The sequence below is a fragment of the Erpetoichthys calabaricus genome, chromosome 1 (assembly GCF_900747795.2).
Source record: "Erpetoichthys calabaricus chromosome 1, fErpCal1.3, whole genome shotgun sequence".
In the NCBI taxonomy this organism is placed as follows: domain Eukaryota; kingdom Metazoa; phylum Chordata; class Cladistia; order Polypteriformes; family Polypteridae; genus Erpetoichthys; species Erpetoichthys calabaricus.
Genome location: NC_041394.2, coordinates 198,774,552 through 198,794,716, shown reverse-complemented (window position 1 = coordinate 198,794,716; position 20,165 = coordinate 198,774,552). Strand labels below are relative to the sequence as shown.

General features: G+C 37.1%; 1 protein-coding gene across 2 annotated transcripts in view; it reads right to left on the bottom strand.

The window, feature by feature from the left end:
- The window catches only part of nell2b (neural EGFL like 2b), a 369,230-nt gene that overhangs the window by 248,308 nt on the left and 100,757 nt on the right, over nucleotides 1-20,165 (bottom strand). For both annotated transcript variants that reach the window (XM_051920793.1, XM_028810691.2), the window contains exon 10: nucleotides 20,025-20,113. In XM_051920793.1, coding sequence (XP_051776753.1) covers nucleotides 20,025-20,113 — 89 coding nt within the window. The remainder of the gene's footprint in view (nucleotides 1-20,024; nucleotides 20,114-20,165) is intronic.

The window sequence follows — 20,165 nt, the reverse complement described above, 5'->3', positions numbered from 1 at the left end:
TCTTTTTTTATGCCACAGTACTAATGTTTATTAAAACTGAATAATAGCAACATTATCTAATTTGTAATTACACCATTTTTTCAGTAATTTTTCATGAGATCTTCTTAGTGGTATTTAGAAAGGCAACGCACATAGACTGCATATGAAAAGGTATAGTGTGGGTTTCTGGTAGTATATTTTGTACACACAATAACACAGTCCTGATCATGCATAGCTGAAAAGTATGTGGATTTTTCAGAGGCTATGCCTGACTATATTCTTTCCAAATTATTATTGAATTATTGAATTTTCCCATCGGCAACAGAACAGATATATTGGAGACAGTCAAAGTGATTATTTCAGCATAGCTTTTTCAGGATGTTTCCCTTCCATTATCACAAAATATCTAAGAATTCAAGTATTCCATAAAATGATTAAACAATAAGTTGTAACAAAGGCGCTATAAAGGCACCTGACCCAACACAGATGGACCATACCATACCATATTTATTTGTTGAGCGCTTAAAAACACAGCATTACAACCGACCAAAGCGCTGTACAGTTAAAACAAACAGGACTAAAAACAAAATATTAAAAGCAAACATTAGGAGAGAATTTGAATTAAGAAACTAAAAACAGGTCAGAGGACCCAATAAAATAGAGAAAATAGCGAAAAACAAGTAGAAAATGAAACAAGTTAAGAATTAAAAGCCAATGTGAAGAAGTGCGTTTTTAAGCGTAATTTGAATGTGGCAACTGAAGTGGCTTGCCTAACCACTAAGGGTAGGGAGTTCCAGAGCCTGGGTGCACCGACGGAGAAAGCCCTTTCACCACGAGCTTTGAAACGTGCCTTGGGAACGGTTAGAAGCGGCTGATCTTCGGATCTAAGAACGCGAGGGGGATTGTATCGATGGAGCAAAACACTCAAATAGGCGGGGGCTAGACCACTTAATGCCTTATAAGTTAGGAGGAGTATCTTAAAATCGATTCTGAATCTAACCGGCAGCCAATGTAAGGTTTTTAAAATTGGAGTAATATGTTGGCCTCTGCCACTCCCTGTTAGAAGCCTTGCAGCCGCATTTTGAACCAGTTGTAGTCTAGAAAGAGTGGCTTTGCTGATGCCATAAAGGCAGGAATTAGAGTAATCAAGCCGGGACGTAATAAATGCATGGATTACTGATTCCAGGAGATGGTTAGACAGAATAGGCTTGAGTTTGGCGATACGCCTAAGCTGGAAAAAACAGGATTTTACTGTGCTGTTGACTTGAGCATCCATTTTCAGGAACGAATCCATTTTGACTCCGAGATTAAAGACAGACGAAGTTACTGGAGTGGACACGGAGGCTTGTATAAAAACCAAGACACTTTTATTGTTCTTCACCTGTGGGGTACGTCTTCCCCATAATCCCCACAGGCACAACACAGTCCCAAGTGTACAAATAAGCACTTCAAAAACACACAACACACTTCACTCTTCCGGCACCACCACTCCTCCTCTAAGCTTCGTTCTCACACACCCGACTCTGGCCAATGAGTGGTGGTTGCTGGCTCCTTTTATTAGGCACCCGGGTGTGGTGAAACTAGTGCCCAAAAGGGGCTAGCAGCTCCTGCTGCAGCACCCCCTGGCGGCGCCTGCGGAACCCAACAGGGCTTGTATTATCGTGGTATTTCCCTCTACTTGCCCTTTACCTGTTTCCTCAAGGGTAAGTGTTCTCGTCAAGTTCGTTATCGGGTTGGTCTACTGTTGCACTTTAAGATGAACACACACATACATAGCTATACACATACACACAGACCCTAACCACAACAGTGCCCCATGAATGACATACACACACTGATTAACCCTTAGCACTTTAAACCACACAAGTGCTTTAGGAATAACACAGCCTGTCACTCAGCACATCAAGAGACTTACTTATTATCGGCACGAACAACATACAGTACGATGTTTTAGTGATATCCATCCATCCATTATCCAACCCGCTGAATCCGAACACAGTGTCACAGGGGTCTGCTGGAGCCAATCCCAGCCAACACAGGGCACAAGGCAGGAACCAATCCCAGGCAGGGTGCCAACCCACCACAGGTTTTAGTGATATCTCAGACCTAAATATTACTTTTGGTCTACAGGAATACATGTAAACATACAAAGACTCTTGACTATAGGCAATTTATCAGCCAAGAATACCTTCTTTTCGTACTGTTCCAACTATTGAGTGGCGCTCCTCACTCTCAGCCAAATAAACCCCGCAACACAGAAATAATGGCAAAAGTCCGGCTGCACCTAGGTGCTCAAAGAAATCTAACTTATTACTTCAATCACTCTACACAATAAGACAAAGCATATAAAGTTAAAAGCAGCATGGTATTTATTAGAAGAATAATAATAATACCACTGGAACAAAGAATAATAGAAAATAGGTACTGATAGGAAAGTCTGAATATATATAGTCTTTAGAAGAAGCTTAGGAAAAAGTTACAGATGAGGGAGGCGTTTGATTTAGCAATCGATGTTCATGATGCTTTTCTGACGACCAGTGCCGTCTTCATCCGTTCCTCTTCTTCTTCTTCTGTACTTTGTTCTTCTTCTTCTTCTCCTCTTCTTCTCTTTCTTCTCTGACATTGCTTTCAAAATGAGGCATATTTATTATGAAATGTCATGCCGTGGTTTCACAACAAATGCACCTGATTGGTTGGCTGTCAATATAATTGATGAATTTTGCTCAAACTCTTTTCCCAGATAATAAAGTTCTTTGATTTTGCCTCATGTCCGTCTTTCCCAGGCTGTAAACCAAATTATTGTCCCAGATGTCCATATTAATAGCCTGAGGTGTCGGCTTAGTCTTCCTTTCTCAGGTTATAAAGTAATTGAGCCACCAGCATGTCTTCCTTTCAATGCTGAAACAGCTGTTTTAAAAGTGAGGTGCAAGAAATCCTGCTTTGATTTGTCTTAAATGTAGTTCATCTGTTGTTTTATCTTGACCAAAATATAATGGACAATTAAACCAAAATGTACAGATTTTATACACCATAACAGGGCTGCACCAAACTCCAACTCCCATGAAGCCCTGCGGGAATCCGAGGCACCGCTGCAAACCAGGGAGGCTGCCATCTGGTGTCCAGGGGGAGATATTGTGTTTCCCATGCATGCTCCCCTGAAACATATGCTGCAGGGGCAAACCGGCCAGGCATGGGTCCCGGCCATGCATCACAAAGTATATAACTGATGCAAAATGTTTTATACAAAATTACATATATAGTGTATCTTATATATCACATTTATTTCACATTATTTCCTTTGTTTCTTTCACTGTTGTACTACAAAAGTGCATTGATGGGTGTAATAAATGGCTTGAGCCCTGCAGTTCCACTAACATTTTGCTTTGCAGGGTCCTCAACTGTCGGCTCATGTCTTTAATTGAAGTTTCCAGCTTATTGTTTTGTGTAGTGCTATGAACAATGGAAATCATAATTCAGGTGTATCTTCTTCCCCCCAGAGTTACCCTTTGCCGATACTGCCCTTTGTTTTGAGTTCCATGTACAACATTATCATGGAGCTTTCTAACTTGAGTTCTTGGCAAACATGTTGGTAATGATCATTGAAGCCTTGTACTCTGCTAATTTTTGTCACAATTATGAACAACTTTGGTCACTAAATAGTATTTTTAAATGACTCTTAGTTAATGAACAGTGGTTCTCATGTACAGTTCTGGGCGATGCTCCGGTGACCCAGGTGTTTGTCTCAACCAACTTCTTCTTTTATTTGAATTTCTGCCTTAATGAAGCTGTTATTTATCAGTTTCTCAATAACTTTCAATCTCAATAAAAATTTTCAATCCTGAAATTTTAGATTGCCCATGTAGTAAGCACGTGTGGGCCCCAAATGTGTTTTAGGTTTTTGCTCACATCCAGCACACCTGTACCAGGCAATCAATAACAGTGTACTAATTCATATGAGCCCCATGCGATCCTTGGATGCACAATTTGATGAGTTCCATATGGCTGGCTGAGACCCATATTTTGACCCATATAAAACACATTTTAGGTCCATATAGACTTGCTACCTGAGTGGTTAGGCTAACTCTTTACTTAATAAAGCAATACGTTATCTCTCTATATATAAAATCCAACGTCTGTCTCTCTATATGTGTGTCTGCTTTTCAGGAGAGAACTACTTAGATTTAGATCATTTTTTTCAATAATTTGCTTGAACATTCCAGTTGATTTTGTGACTTTCTCATTGCGCTAAGAATCATAGTTTGCTTGCAGGAGCGATATATTCGCACTAATCCGAGACAGAGGCTGCAGGCCTGGTGGGAGGGGGAAGCATGACATCAGGAGTAGGGAGCCAGGCAGGGCCCTCCTTATTGTCCTGTTTCTCTTCTATGCGGACGAAGCCATGGGGGATGGCTAGTATATGTTAAATGGGAAATGAGGCATTCTTGTTACTTGTTATTTTAAGGTATCATTTATTAGCAGACACACAAGTAGGCAACACTGAATCAAATGCTGCTCTTTAGTATCCACTGTTATTTACACTGGTCATCTGTTCCACTTGTATTCAGATACAATTAAAAGAGAAACCTGCAGAGAAAAACTAAGTTAAAAAGAACATGACAAAATAGATTGAAGCACTAAAAAAAGGACAAAATACTAATATTTCTTTAAAATGTAAATTTCAGACTATTAGACTTTTCAGAATGAAAATTAAGAGAAATCTTCATCTACAGCAATTACACAATCAGGTCAATTAAAGACAAAAATGACTCACTGATTGTGAAATTGGTTGGTTGTATTTTATTGTGAAATTGGTTGGTTATATTTTAGTATTCAAGTAAATGAAATATTTTTACTTTTAAAAAATATTATTTTGTATTATCCTTGAAAGTCACAACATTTTTGGATGTGCCTGCGCTTCATGTTTTCCATTTGTAATCGATTTCCCCTTTGCTTACAACGTAAATACAGATTCCTGACATCAGAGGTTTTTTACTAAATTATGTTGTAAAACATAGGCATACTCACTCAGACGTAGAGATGATTATGCTTTTGTTCACACAAACCTATATTTCAGCAAACATGCAAACCTTTTCAGTGCTGTCAGTTAAGTTGTGTGACCCAGTTTCTCTTGCTCTTCATCTCTATCTCTCTCTCTCTCTCTCTCACTCACTTTCTAATGTGAGAGATGAAAGCACTTAGTTATAAAACTATGAACTTAAATATTCACATCCAGCATTCTAAACTTAGAATTTGGGAATAAAATATTGTCAGGCTCTCAGAAACCACAAATCAAGCTTTCAGAAGCTGTCGAAAATATACAGAAATTGTCTTGATAAATTATAAATGCTGATCTCCCAGGGGCACATTGTTTTAACTGTGCACAAGAGAAGAAACCATTCTAATTCTATTGCAATTCTTTGAATGTAGTAAATTTAAAACAATATACCACATTAAATACAATGTTTTTTCATATATAATATTCAGTGATTTGTTAATTTTAGTGATAAACTATAATCAATACATATTTATGATAAGGGCATATCTTGTACTAAAAGACAGAAAAAACAGCAGAGTGGTACAGTGGTTAGCAATGCTGCCTCAAAACCCTTCTGTCCTGGATTTCTGGTCTGGGCACTGTCTTTTTGGTATTTACTGCAATCCTGAGTCTGTATGTGTCTCCAATTTTACTCACACAATCCAAAGGTAAGTGTGTTAGGTTAACAGTTGACTGTGTATTGGCTTTTTATGAGTAAGTGTGGATGTGGGCATGAATGTGCTTTGTAATTGACTGGAACACAGTCCAGGGTTGGCTCTTGTCTTGTAGGCACCAACTCCCTGTAACCTGAACTTGATTAAGTAGGTTAAAGGATGCAGGGACAGACTAAGCTTTTCCTCCCACTTTCCAGCTTACAGCAACCCTTAATAAGATAGATGAATAAATAAATACAGCAAGCACATAACACCCATCTTCACCGCCACTGGCTCCCTGTGTCTTACAGGATTGAATATAAAATTCTATTATTAACCGACAAAGCTTTAAATGGCCTTGCACAGGACTACATCAGTGACCTTCTCCACCACTATTCTCCTGTTCTCCCACTAAGGTCCTCAGATTCTGGCAATCTTGTTGTGCCCCACACTAACCTGCACTCTGTGGGTGGGTGACAGGGCCTTCGGCTGTATAGCACCTAGACTCTGGAACAACCTCCCTAAATTAATTAGATCAGCTGACTCAATTCATTCTTTAAAAAAAAAACAACTTAAAACTCATCTGTTCAGGGAGGCTTTTAACTGCACCTGTCATTCTGCCCTTTCTTTCAGTCTTTCTCTCTGTTCAGATGCTCAGTATAATTTGTGTGAGTGTTATACTACAAATGATGTTATTTACTAGGCTTTCCTTTAGTACTCAATCTAGTATTTTACTCTGGTTTATTGACTTTATTCTATTTAATGCCTTTGTATATCCTGTATCTATCTGTTTTAATGTTCTATTCAGGAAACATCTGTATCCAATGGTACATATGCCTGCTGTTTCTTTCTGAGAGTCCCTGAAGCACCTTGAGCATGGGAAAGGTGCTATATAAATAAAATGAATTATTATTATTACTATTATTATTAAATACTGTAGCTACTTCTGTACTTATCATGTAGATTATAAAATAAGCATTTTATTAATAATTATTAATAACTAGACAAAGAGCCCGTTTCGAAAACGTAAGATGAACGAGTGGAATAGTGATAAGTATAAGCACCACAAACCTGATATAGGTGTATTGAATGAATGCGTAATTAGGCCTCAAGCCGTAGTCGAAATTGCCTTTCAGGCCTCTAGAGCTTTAATCGAAGTCGCCTTTCCCTTTGAATTATTGTGGCCGTAAATCCGGCGCCTGCCGCGATGTTGGGGTTGCATGTCGGTCGAAGTCGCCTTTCTCTTTGAATTTTCGCGGCCATAAATCCGCTACCTGCCGCGATGTTGGTCTCGTAAGGTTTTTCGGGCAGCTGCGCAGAAGGAGACTGCGCATTCGGCTTCGGACATGCGCAGAAGGCGACTGCGCATTCAGCTTCGGACGTGTGCAGAAGGCAACTGCGCATTCGGCTTCGGACGGACGTGAGTGAGTGAGTGAGTGAGTGAGTGAGTGAGTGAGTGAGTGAGTGAGTGAGTGAGGAGACTGGCGAATTATGTATTAAGATATTTTATTAATAATAATTAATAAGCAGTTCATGTGAATTAAACTTAAATTATTTTAGAACTTGGGTAAACAAGTTAAAGAGGTCTGTCTTTTTAAATGCTGTAACACTTCTAATCCAGTGTGATTTTTTTTCATTGAATCTAGAACATTGGACTAATTTATACACAAAGAAGCCATTTAGCCCAACAAAGCTCATCAGTCCTCTCCTCTTAATTCTTCCAAAATAACATCAAGTCTAGTTTTGAAGGTCCCTAAAGTCCTACAATCTACCATACTATTTGGTAATTTATTCTGTGTGTCTATGGTTCTCTGTGTAAAGAAAAACTTCTTAAAGTTTTCACGAAATTTACACTTAACAACTTTCCAACTGTGTTTCTGTGTTCTCTACATAATTTAAAATACTTCAATCATGTATCGTCTTAATCACCTTTTGCTTAAACTGAATAACTCTTAATAACATATCCCCTGTTGCCCTGGAATCAGCCTGGTCGTTCTTCTCTGGACCTTTTCTAGCGCTGCTATGTCCTTTTTGTAGCCTGGAGAGCAAAACTGAACACAACACTCCAGATGAGACATCACCAGTGCATTATAACGCTTAAGCATAACTTCCTTGGACTTGTATTCTACCATAGATATCCTGCTATAATTTATTCTTGGATGGTTCTCTTCTCACAAAGCATGTTGTGAGATTTTTGAGATCCTGATAATTCCCCAACAGCACTGTGCGCCAAAACTCTGTTAACACAGGTAGGGACTGCTTGTCTGCCATCAGTGCAACTGCAAGTTCACAGGCTTGCTGCGTAATGCATTTGTAGCCCGATGGTTGATGTGGGGAACATTTCAAAACCAGCCGTTGACTTGGCCGTGTGCTTACTGTCTGTCTTCTCACTTGTGCTGGAAGTCTACCTACACTTTTAATCTGAGAAGGGAATGAATACAGGATGACATCAGCGTCATTGTGTGCAGGCTGGGTGTTTGTGTGTGTTGAAGAGACAGCTCCTGGTTGGATAAGTTTAAGACATCAATAAAGCCTGGATTCACCTCCTTCTCACTTGTTCAAGTCTGTGACCCAAACATCACAATATATTGAATGTTTATTTCAGGATTGTACCTTTAATGTACATATTTAGAAATGCTTAAAATTGTATTACTGTGTGTAAACAGCAGTGGGCTTGTTTTCTTAAAATGAAGGCCTTTTAATTTCCAAATGGTATTAGATTAACTATTACAATCTAGAATGTATTGTTATTTACAGCTATGTCCACCTATTGGCTTTGAAAACTCTGTAGAAACAATAAAGAGAAAAAAGAGCCCTAAATAGTTAATTATTTTAATGACAAAAATAATGAGCAATATAGGATTTTAGGATTTAAAATTTTTAGTTATTTTTAATTATTATAAAATGTAAACTCAGTTTTAAACACCAGTGTTTCATTAATTGTGATTTAAATATTTACATTTGCAAATCTGCTAAAACCTATTAATAGTAATCATGATGTGCCACAGCTTTTATGAGCAACTTCAGACACGAAAATAGCCCAGTGTGTAGTACCACTCAGAACAGTATTGTTTTTTCCATTACTTTTAAAATATATGAAAAAAAGAAATTATACCAACACAATTCATTTCATCAGCTCGGTTTAGTTATCTAATACTTAAATTGTCCAAACTCACGATCCAGATATTTTTTAAAAGCTGTCAGAGCAATTCAACATCTCCCTTTTATATAATTAAATTCCTTTTATTTAACTAGGTGATTCTAGTGCGGTTTGGAAGGCAGTTAAATGATTTAACCAGGACTTCATTATGGCATGGTCCTCTCACCGTGTCATTGTTAAACACAGAGCAATCTTTGAACTATAATACTGTATAGACTTTCATGCGTAGAAAGAACATGCCCATGTTAGTTAATAGGGCTCATGAGCTGCAGACTGTTAAGGTTAGATTTGAGTTAAATGCTCTGTTGCATCATAGAGCAGAGTATCTAATCCACCACAAAAGAGCCTATTATTATACAATACATTGGGGTACAAAGCCTAGTAGATTGGGTGTATTAAGACATAGAAAGTTTTACATCCATCCATCCATTTTCCAACCCGCTGAATCCGAACACAGGGTCACGGGGGTCTGCTGGAGCCAATCCCAGCCAACACAGGGCACAAGGCAGGAACCAATCCCGGGCAGGGTGCCAACCCACCGCAGGAAAGTTTTACATGTTTTCTGCAATACCTGCCATTAATGTCAAGGCAGAATGAAGATCTGATCCTGAAATTACTAAAGAAGATATTCATGATTATTTTACAAGTTTGATTACTGATGTCTGAAAACACTCTCTCCATGATGTGAAAGTGTTTCTCGACAATCTGCCTCTCCCAGCTTTCATTGTTAATAAAGCATCTCTCTTGGATCTCCCCCTTCACCTTAACAACCTAGCGGTGGCCTCCATGGCTGCACATAGGGCTCTGGCATTGGATGAGCTTCAATCACAATTAATCGCATCATTTTGGAAGCAGTTATCTAGCCCCCCTCCCCCTTTATAAAAAGATCAACGAAGCCACTTGGCCTGGGCATCTGAATTCAGGAGTAAATACGACTGTCACTGCTATTAAAATAAGGTAAGAACCTTGTGCTATGTCGAAGTCTCTAACAAATTAACACTCATTAAAGCCAAGAAGGCTTTTGATCACATGAATTGGTTTAATTGTTGCAGATGAAGGAAAGAATTGGATTCAAAAGTATATTTATGCACTTAATCAGCATGTTATACTCATTTTCTTGTCCACACAAATTCTTCACTCTTCCACCTTTCTTCATTAAAAAAGGTGCCAGAAAAGTATGTCCACTTTCCCCTTACTTCTTTAAGCTATGCTTTGAACCACTCGCAATAACACACACTCTCAGTTAGTGACTCCAATATCTAATTGCCATTCTTTTCTTAGAATTTTCTTTTTTTTTGTTGATATTCTCCATTACTTTGATAATGTTTCTTTTTCGGACAACCCTATTATTTTGTACTTTTTTAAGACATGAAAACCTCTCTGGTTATAAACTAGCTGGACCAAATCCTCCCACTTGTCACTTTATAATATATCTCACCACACATTATTACCTCTATTAATTCTAGTCATTAATGGCATCTGATACCTTGGGGTGGACATTTTTGCATGAATTAGTGCAATAGCTTCCTCTAATTATCATCACATATTTAATGAGGTCAGACTTTCACTCTGCTGCTCAGACAATATTATCTTATCCTTTCAATATCACCTCGCTAATACTAAAATGAATGTAGCTTCCAACTTAAATTTTATAAGTTCCATGAGTCACTCCCTCCCTCATCTAATTAGTAGATCAAAAGGTGGATACCTTATTTATAATTTTTTATTGGGATGGTAAAAGACCCAAACATCCAGCACTAATTCGAACTATGTTTTTTATATGGGGGAGTGGTGAGTGTCTCTACCAGACCTGAAATACTATTACTGGGCCTTCATCTCAAAAAAAAATTCCTTCACAGACTCTGCACAACATGGGGAGTCTTGAACCTGATCCTCTTCGTCAGTTTTGTGTCCCGGGCACTTAATTCCACAAGGTCAGGCTGTGCCATTTTGTTTTTTTTCTCATTTCTTGTTGTCTTTCTTTTCTGGTAATATTCTGCAACTGCCTTAAACTCTAATCCTTTTAGATTTGTTTTTCTTATGTCTCACTTCATACCAGCAAAACTTTATCCATTTAGTCAGCCTTGCTACTAAGCTCCTCCTGGCTTCACATCAGAAGCCTGTCCAAATCTGTCATCAGTAATAACTTGGTATATTCAGTTTACAGTTCATTACATATTGCATTATCTGCATCTTGGATTAACAGAGAATTGACTAAGAGCATCAAGAACCGGCCTGCTGCTGTTAAGCCTTGAAATTATGATATCTGCTACTTGTTTATTGTGCCTATTTAGTCCCACTTACATTGACATACCTTTTCAGATTTTACCTTTCCTAACAGCAGCCCCTCTGTTAAGTCAGAGCTCCCTTTGCCTTTTTATATGTTAACCTTTTAAATTCCCCAGTTAAAGACTGGGTTGGTGATGCTTCTCTGTTAAAGACTAAAGAAACTGAGATTAAGAACATATAGCTCTAGGACACATGTAGAAGCTCTACTGTACATAATTTACACCAAAAGACATGTAACTTGTGGAAAGCCGACTTTATGGGAATGAGGAAGTACAGTGATACCTTGGAATCCGAACTTAATCCGTTCCAGAACTCTGTTCGAGTTCCAAATCGTTCGAGTTCCAAGACAATTTTTCCCCTTGAAAATAATAGAAACTGGATTAATCTGTTCCTGGGTCCTGCAAACTCAAATTTTCAAAATGATTTTAACAGTAAATACACTGGATTTTAAGGTAAAATACTGTATTAACAAATAATAATAATATTTGAATATAAATGTAAATTATTAAAATTAAAAATTGTAGCTCTAACAGCTTTCCTCTTACTCTTATTTTCTTCACTACACTTTTTAGGACCCATGGCGAATACACTAAGTTGTTATTATATAAAAAAAATAACACAAAACAGGCACAAAAGCATAAAATTAGCAGCGAAAATAGCAGCAAAAATCACACGAGATGCTTTCACTACAGCTTCTGACAACAAACAGAACGACAAAACGTATGGGTGGCCCGAGCGCTGGGGAAATGTACGCACAAACACATGAACAACGTGCTGGGCGTTCAGATTCCAAAGCAGCGTTCGGATTCCGGGGCAAAATTTGCTCAAATTTTTCGTTTGGATTCCAGGTTGTTCAAGTTCTGGGGCGTTCGGATTCCGGGGGCAATACTGTATGTACAAAACATCATATGAGAAAGCAAAAACTCAGCAACTATAAACAAAAGTTGGTGTTACTTTAGAGATCTTCTGATCCAGGCTCAAAACAAGTTTATTCTGAAATGCAATAAAACAAAAACATTAAAAAATCTGTCAAAATGGGTAAATAGGAGTATAATTAAAAAAGTAAAACTTAAAAGATCACTGTATAAGAAAATAAAACAAAAGGCTGATAATTCCAAAATAGAGGAATACAGCAAGAGAGCAAAAATAGCATTCGACATGTCAAAAAAGAAACTGAAATAAAAATTTCTAGAGGAGCCAAAAATGAACAGCAACCAATGTTTTAGTACTTCTCCACTAACAAGATGATAAAAGAGAATTTAAGAAACCTTAGGGACCTTAGGGAGAAAAATGAAAAGGAAATAGCAAATGAATTGAACAAATGTTTCACTCAAGTATTTATAAAGGAAGAAACATGCCTTTCCCTGAGTTCACAAATTTTAAAATAGAAAAGTCAGATGTGCTTTAAGCCCTCAATACATTGAAAAATAATAAAACCCCTTGAGCTGATGGGATCTTACCATTTCTGTTTAAAGAAATGAAAGACATCATCTATGAACCCTTATTAGGCATATTTCAGCAATCACTTCAGAAAGGAGAAGAGAAGTACCTGAGGACTGAAAAGTTGCAAATTTCTAGAGCTGCTATGTCTTTTTTAGTAGCATGGTGTGCATTATAGATTGTGAGCATTATATCCATTGATTTATTTTATAGAGTTTTTAAAATAAAACTGTACATTTTATTGTACATTTATTTTACCTACATCTGCACACTGTTTGGAGAATAAATGTTTTTTATTCCTGCATCTTCTGTTTATTAGTGTCATCTACATAATATTTTTAAAGACTGTTCCTTTTACTATAGATAGATAGATAGATAGATAGATAGATAGATAGATAGATAGATAGATAGATAGATAGATAGATAGATAGATAGATAGATAGATAGATAGATAGATAGATAGATACTACCTTTCTTGAAAGACAGTCAAATTAAATGAAAAATATTACCTGTGTGGAGCATACGTTCTACATAAATGGCACATGTACTAGGTATACATGTTAAATCTAATGCCTTAACAGTTATAATTGCTTCAACATGATATTTCGAATTGTTTCTACATTTCCGGTCTATATTTCAGATGTAAAGGTCAAATGTAAAGAGCACATGTAAAATCTAAATCTTGAGTGGAAATGTTATACTCATTATTCATGCATATTAATTATGCCCCCTTACTGCTGTATCAGTACTCTGCTTCAAAAGGCTTTCTAAAGGAAAATAGGAACAAATTGTAGAATAGTTCATAGCTGTTTTCTTTTCTTTCTATTTTTTAACTTACAAAATTAGGTGGAACCGTTGAGTGTTGCAGTTAAAGTTAACAGGGAGATTTGTATTCCAAACAACATTGGACCTAATGTATTTTTAATGTTGACATCAGCCCAGGAGTGGAAAGTAACAAAGTACAGTTGTTCCATTACTTTACTTAAGTACATTTTTCACGTATCTGTAATTTACTTAAGATTTAGCTGTGGATACTTTTCACTTTCTACTCCACTACATTTCTACATGGTAATGCTTTAGATTTAACAGTCACATGAATGGCTTGTTCTTTCTGAGCAGCTCTTTTCAGTGAATCATAGGGACTGAGCACAAACTAAATCGATTCAGCAGAGCTAAAATGCATGCGTGACGCAGTCAGCCTTTTTTCTTTAGAGCAGTGTTTCTTAAACTATGGGTTGATGACATGTCTGTGATGGTGGCCAGATAATTCGAGTGGTAAAGTTAACCAAAATGGTCCAAGCTGAAATTCTGCATCAAGTGATAAGCTCCCTGCTATTATCCATCTTGTTTCCAGCTGTGCAGTATGTAAAACAATGGCGCTGACTCATCACGGAGAGCTTTCACTTTTGTGCCAATAAAATATAATAAGCATTCCCATCTTGCATCTCACAACCAGTAAAACAATCAAACTGAGAAGACTGACAGCAAAGACACATACAAGGTGGGGAAAGGAGGTAAAATGACAGACTGGTTGGTTGTTGAAACAACTTCAGCACTATTTAAAATGCTGAAATGAAAATAGCAAGTGCGGGCTAAGGGTGTGACAATTTTTGGGTTTCTTTGAGGGATGAGTCAACAGAGTGTGGGTATATATAGTGTTGTGGCAGTGTTTTATACTAAATGAAGGTTTAGTGGTCATGGTCAACTGGCTGTTCCCTAATAACATTCATAGTTTAACATGTCTTGTTGAGAAAGAATTCCTTCTTGTCATACTATTTTAAAGTAGTTCGATAAATTTCAGTCTACTGGTAATGTGAAATCCATATTAAAAAAAAAAAACTGAGAACTGAAAAAACACTGGAAATTATCAAAAGGGTGAGACAAGCAGTAGACATTCAGCATGATGTTAGTAAGTAGAGTTAAAAATTTAAAACTAGACTGTTCATTGAATTATTCAGAGCTCATTAAATATACATTTTTTGTTAATGTTGTTTAAGACAAGGTGAATAGGCTGCATTGATTCATTAATTTTTTAATTACTACATTCCTTAAATGGTTCCATGAGTAAAATGATAAAGTTAAGCCACACTCCAAAAAACTCTCTCTCTCAGCTTAACTAAAGCTTAAACTAAGCATTTCCACTGGCAGTGACACACCTCAGAAATCTGTTCCTGATTTGAATGAATATAGTTGCTTTAGGTTTAAACCCAGTGGGTGCTCTCTGTGTAGAGTTTGAATGTTCTCCCCATGTCCATGTAGGTTACCTACTGGTGCTCTGGTTTCCTCACACTGTCCAAATACATGCAAGTTGGGTGGACTGGCAGTGCTGAAGTACTTTGTCGATGCACCTTTGGCAGCAATTACAGCCTCAAGACTTTTTGAATATGATGCCACAAGCTTGGCACACCTATCCTTGGCAAGTTTCGCCCATTCCTCTTTGCAGCACCTCTCAAGCTCCATCAGGTTGGATGGGAAGCGTCGGTGCACAGCCATTTTAAGATCTCTCTGGGCTCTGGCTGGGCCACTCATGGACATTCACAGAGTTGTCCTGAAGCCACTCCTTTGATATCTTGGCTGTGTGCTTAGGGTCGTTGTCCTGCTGAAAGATGAACCGTCGCCCCAGTCTGAGGTCAAGAGCGCTCTGGAGCAGGTTTTTATCCAGGATGTCTCTGTACATTGCTGCAGTCATCTTTCCCTTTATCCTGACTAATCTCTCAGTCCCTGCCACTGAAAAACATCCCCACAGCATGATGCTGCCACCACCATGCTTCACTGTAGGTATGGTATTGACCTGATGATGAGCGGTGCCTGGTTTCCTCCAAACGTGACGCCTTGCATTCACACCAAAGAGTTCAATCTTTGTCTCATCAGACCAGAGAATTTTCTTTCTCATGGTCTGAGAGTCCTTCAGGTTTTGTCCTTCTGGAAGGTTCTCCTCTCTCCACAGAGGACCTCTGGAGCTCTGACAAAGTGACCATCGAGTTCTTGGTCACCTCCCTGACTAAGGCCCTTCTCCCCCGATCACTCAGTTTAGATGGCCGGCCAGCTCTAGGAAGAGTCCTGGTGGTTTTGAACTTCTTCCACTTACGGATGATGGAGGCCACTGTGCTCATTGGGACCTTCAAAGCAGCAGAAATTTTTTCTGTAACCTTCCCCAGATTTGTGCCTTGAGACAATCCTGTCTCGGAGGTCTACAGACAATTCCTTTGACTTCATGCTTGGTTTGTGCTCTGACATGAACTGTCAACTGTGGGACCTTATATAGACAGGTGTGTGCCTTTCCAAATCATGTCCAATCAACTGAATTTACCACAGGTGGACTCCAATTAAGCTGCAGAAACATCTCAAGGATGATCAGGAGAAACAGGATGCACCTGAGCTCAATTTTGAGCTTCATGGCAAAGGCTGTGAATACTTATGTACATGTGCTTTCTCAGTTTTTTTATTTTTAGTAAATTTGCAAAAATCTCAAGTAAACTTTTTTCACGTTGTCATTATGGGGTGTTGCGTGTAGAATTCTGAGGAAAAAAATGAACTTAATCCATTTTGGAATAAGGCTGTAACATAACAAAATGTGGAAAAAGTGATACGCTGTGAATACTTTCCGGATGCACTATATGCCTGAATCCTTCTTAATTAATTAAAATGGCCCAATCTGTACTATTTTTGAATGTAACACAACATACATTCAGTAGGCAGACCTAATGCCATATTATACTGTTGAATCATGGAAACCATTCCACCAATACTTTTACTTTAATACTTTAAATATATTTTCAAGCAAGTACTTTCTTCCTTTTAGTTAAGTAGAAAGGTCAAAGGGGTACTTCAGATTTTACAAGAGTATATTTTGCTTTTTTATTTATACATTTATCTAAGTAACTTGTTTTGAGTATTTCCTCCACCATGGCATCGACCTTGCCATCAGTGCAAACAGTAAATTCCTTTTAACTACTGGCATTTTCCATTTTTGTGTGAAAAATTGTTCTTTATAATGATAAATTCGTAACAAGGATTGGATTCGTAATCGATAACAAATAGAAACCTGAACCAGGAGAACAAATAGTATGACTCTTATGTTTATTACAACTATTGTATGTATGGGCCTTTCAAAATGTTATTCGCCCTCTATACACCCAGCGATGAGTATGGAAAGTTATTTTGAACAGTAAAGCGGTATCTCTGAAGCACACACTTAGACAATCATATTCCTATGTGACAACAGCATCTGATCAACTTAACATACATAGATATATTACACTATATTGGAAAATGGTAGTTACTACAGCAGAACAACACAGCACTAACTTGTGATCCATTTTTGTTTATTGAACTTGTTGTTGCTCCTCTGCTAAAGAAATCCATAGCATAGTGTCTAAATAACTACTGACTTGAGATGCTTGCCCTGCATTGCAGTTTTAAATCTGATATTGCCTCTGAGGTGTGTGCTTTTAACTCGACTGGCTTCCCTTACAGGACTAGTTCCTGCCTTTCAACTGTAACTCCAGAATACTCTAACGAGTTGACAATATATTTTTTCTAAGCAGCAAGCATACTGTACATGTTTCTTAATAATAAAAAGAATGTTCAACATAATTATCCTACAGTATAAAAGTTTACCTATTTTCACAATCATAAATACCAACTTCAATTTACCTAAAAACATTTTTCTTTATAATTAACATAAAAAGCACATTCTAAAAAAGCAAGTGAATAATATACCTCTGTAAGCAACCAAAAATATACTGCATTAACATTTACATTGTATATAGCCAGGACTGATACTTTCCTTTCACACTCTACACAAAATATATAAATCAGAACATTTTCAAGTATTTTTGAAAAATAACTTTCAGGACACATATTTCAGATAGATCTTTACTGAATAACAATAAAAGCCTTCATTTAGTGATATTCTGAAGTGAGGATCTCTGACTGCAGCATCTGTTAAGCATTCCATTACCCAGTGGCACCACTGAGTGTGCTATTGAACCAAAGATAATCTGTGAGAGGCACACATAGAAATGGAGGATCGAGCTTTCACAAGGATACATTCCCTCCCTGGCTAATAGGGCAAAAAAGAAACTTACATTTGTATGCACTAGCAAAATTACGCAGCTTTTTTATAGGAGTAAAACTATTATAGCATACTGTATAGTAAATAATTTTGTATTTGTAATTCATTCACAAATTACTGCATTTGGGCAAATCTATAAAGGGAGAAACAAATGGTGAAAGTGAATTCTATAATGAATAATAATAAAAGAAAGCTGAAAGCAACCAAGTCTTCATCAGATATTTTAGTAATGTCAAGCAAAAATACATTATAAAGGGGAAGTAGAAGAAATGGGGGAATATCTGTCAAAAAATCTTCTGGCTTTTCATTTTTTTATTATATTTTGCTCATTATACACACAAAAATGCAAGTATGATGGAGACAGAAAAAAAAATTGCCCTTGGATGCAGCAAAGCAAAGAGGCTTTTTTTTCCAGAATGAAATAATCTTTCATTATGGCAAGGAATAAAACAGCCTATACTTTTTCAGTGCTAACGTATTTTAAAGTACAGGATATTAAAATAGAATGTTCAGAATTCGTTATACAATGTAGCCTTGAAAGGTTGAATAGAGCTATTATCATAACACAGGTCTTGCTTATTTTTCTGTCCTATTAAATGGTTGCAGTCCTTCAGTGTTTTTGTTGCTTACTGTGTAAAGTATTTGTGATATAGTGTGGATATATTTCTGAAAAGCAAAACAACTTAGAAAATTAAAAGGCTCTGATCTGTGCTTAATTTTTAACCTGTTGCTGACAAAGATTCTTTTAATATTACACTACAGTACAAAAGAAGAAAGCTTAAACATACAATATTTTTGCAGTCAGCAGTCTAAAATAGACAAAGTTCTTCTTGGTGACATACATACAACCTTAAAAACCCTTTTAACCACTTTAGAATTGCATTATTATTATTATGAACAAATACATTTTGACACATAACTAGAAATTCAAGATTACCTAATCGACTACAGTGCAGTACTGTAATTTTAACAGCTGGCTTAGTACAGGTTAACATTCTTTCATCAGTGTATCTATTATAGTATTAGACATATTATTAGCCTGATAATTACTCTGGAAAAAACACACAAATGGCTTTAAAGTTTAGGAATTCTTACACTGTATTAAAAAATATGTATTGTTCTTATAAGTAACATATTTCCACTTTCACTGTTAACAGAATTACCACTCACTGGAAGGGTTTAAATTTGACTCTAAGCCACAGGAAGAAACATAGAATAGATCCCAGTAATTATGGATCAATTGCCCATACTGCTATCCCATGTAAAACAATTTAACTAAACTCCAAAATACAGTATATCGCAAGAATGGTTCTAAGAAAAACATATTTGATGTGACCGTCATCAACAGTTTAGTAAGGAAAGTTCCTACCATAGTAAGTTCATAGACTTATTTGAACAAGCAGAGCAAAACAGAAGGGAAGTAAAGCATGACAATGTTCACTTAGACTTTCAAAACGCTTTTCATGCAGTTATATATCCATCACCACCTTTGGTAACTAATACAGCTGCATTCTAAGTTAGTTAATGGATAAAAGACAAAGACACAAATGGCAAGCAGAGTCCATTAGGGACCTGAGCTGAGCTACATTAGGGCCATTATTGTTTACCCCTTGAAGGCCCTCAGAGTCCCCTCTGGTAGCTAAGGTGCCTGTGTATGCATAAACTCCTTGACTTATTTAAAGGATCAGGCATAACTGCTTGGTTCCATGCTACCTTATCCCCATAATTCCCCACTGGGTGCTACCTTGTCTATGTGATAACCCTCTGACTGCTCACTGATGCTCTTGGTGAGTACTCCTTCCATTTCACAATTTTGTTGTTTTTTTAGTTTTCAGGTCTAATGGAGTACTTAATTTTACATCAACATGAAGTAAACACTATTTCTTATTGGCTGTTTACCACACTACAAATTGGAGGGACTCTCCACTGACCAATGCAGGCTCTTTTTTTTTATAACAAACCCTACCCAGTGTTTTTTTCCCCTGCAACCTCTTGCCAGCTTGGCAGCTTATCACACTAATTACATACACTGGGGGATTCAGTTCCCTAGAGGCTGCTGATTTATCAAACCAGATAGAAGGGCCTGAATTCTCACAATGAAACAGAATACTGGATATTTTGTTTGGGAGATCCCTAACATGATATGTCTGTCAGTGGTAAAGCTTCATTGTGTCTCCCCTCTTGAAAGCCTTCTTTAAGAATTACGTCAATTTAAGACAAAGTAATATAAGAAAAAATATATATTTTCATTTGTTTGGAATTATTTTATACGAAAGAGAAAGATTTAGCACTATGTTAATATACTGTATGTATTTTAATTGGCACTATTTGCTAAAATACTTCATTTAATTAAAATTTCATTGGCAAATATGTTTAGTAAAAATTACTTACCCAGCACTCATAAAGGAGGCAATTTCCAGAAGTGTGCATTGCCTGTCTTTCGGCTTCAAAATATGTCCTTCCATTAAATACACATATTGCTAAAAAAAGGGAAAAACAGCAACACAAATGCACATTTATATTAGTTTTAAC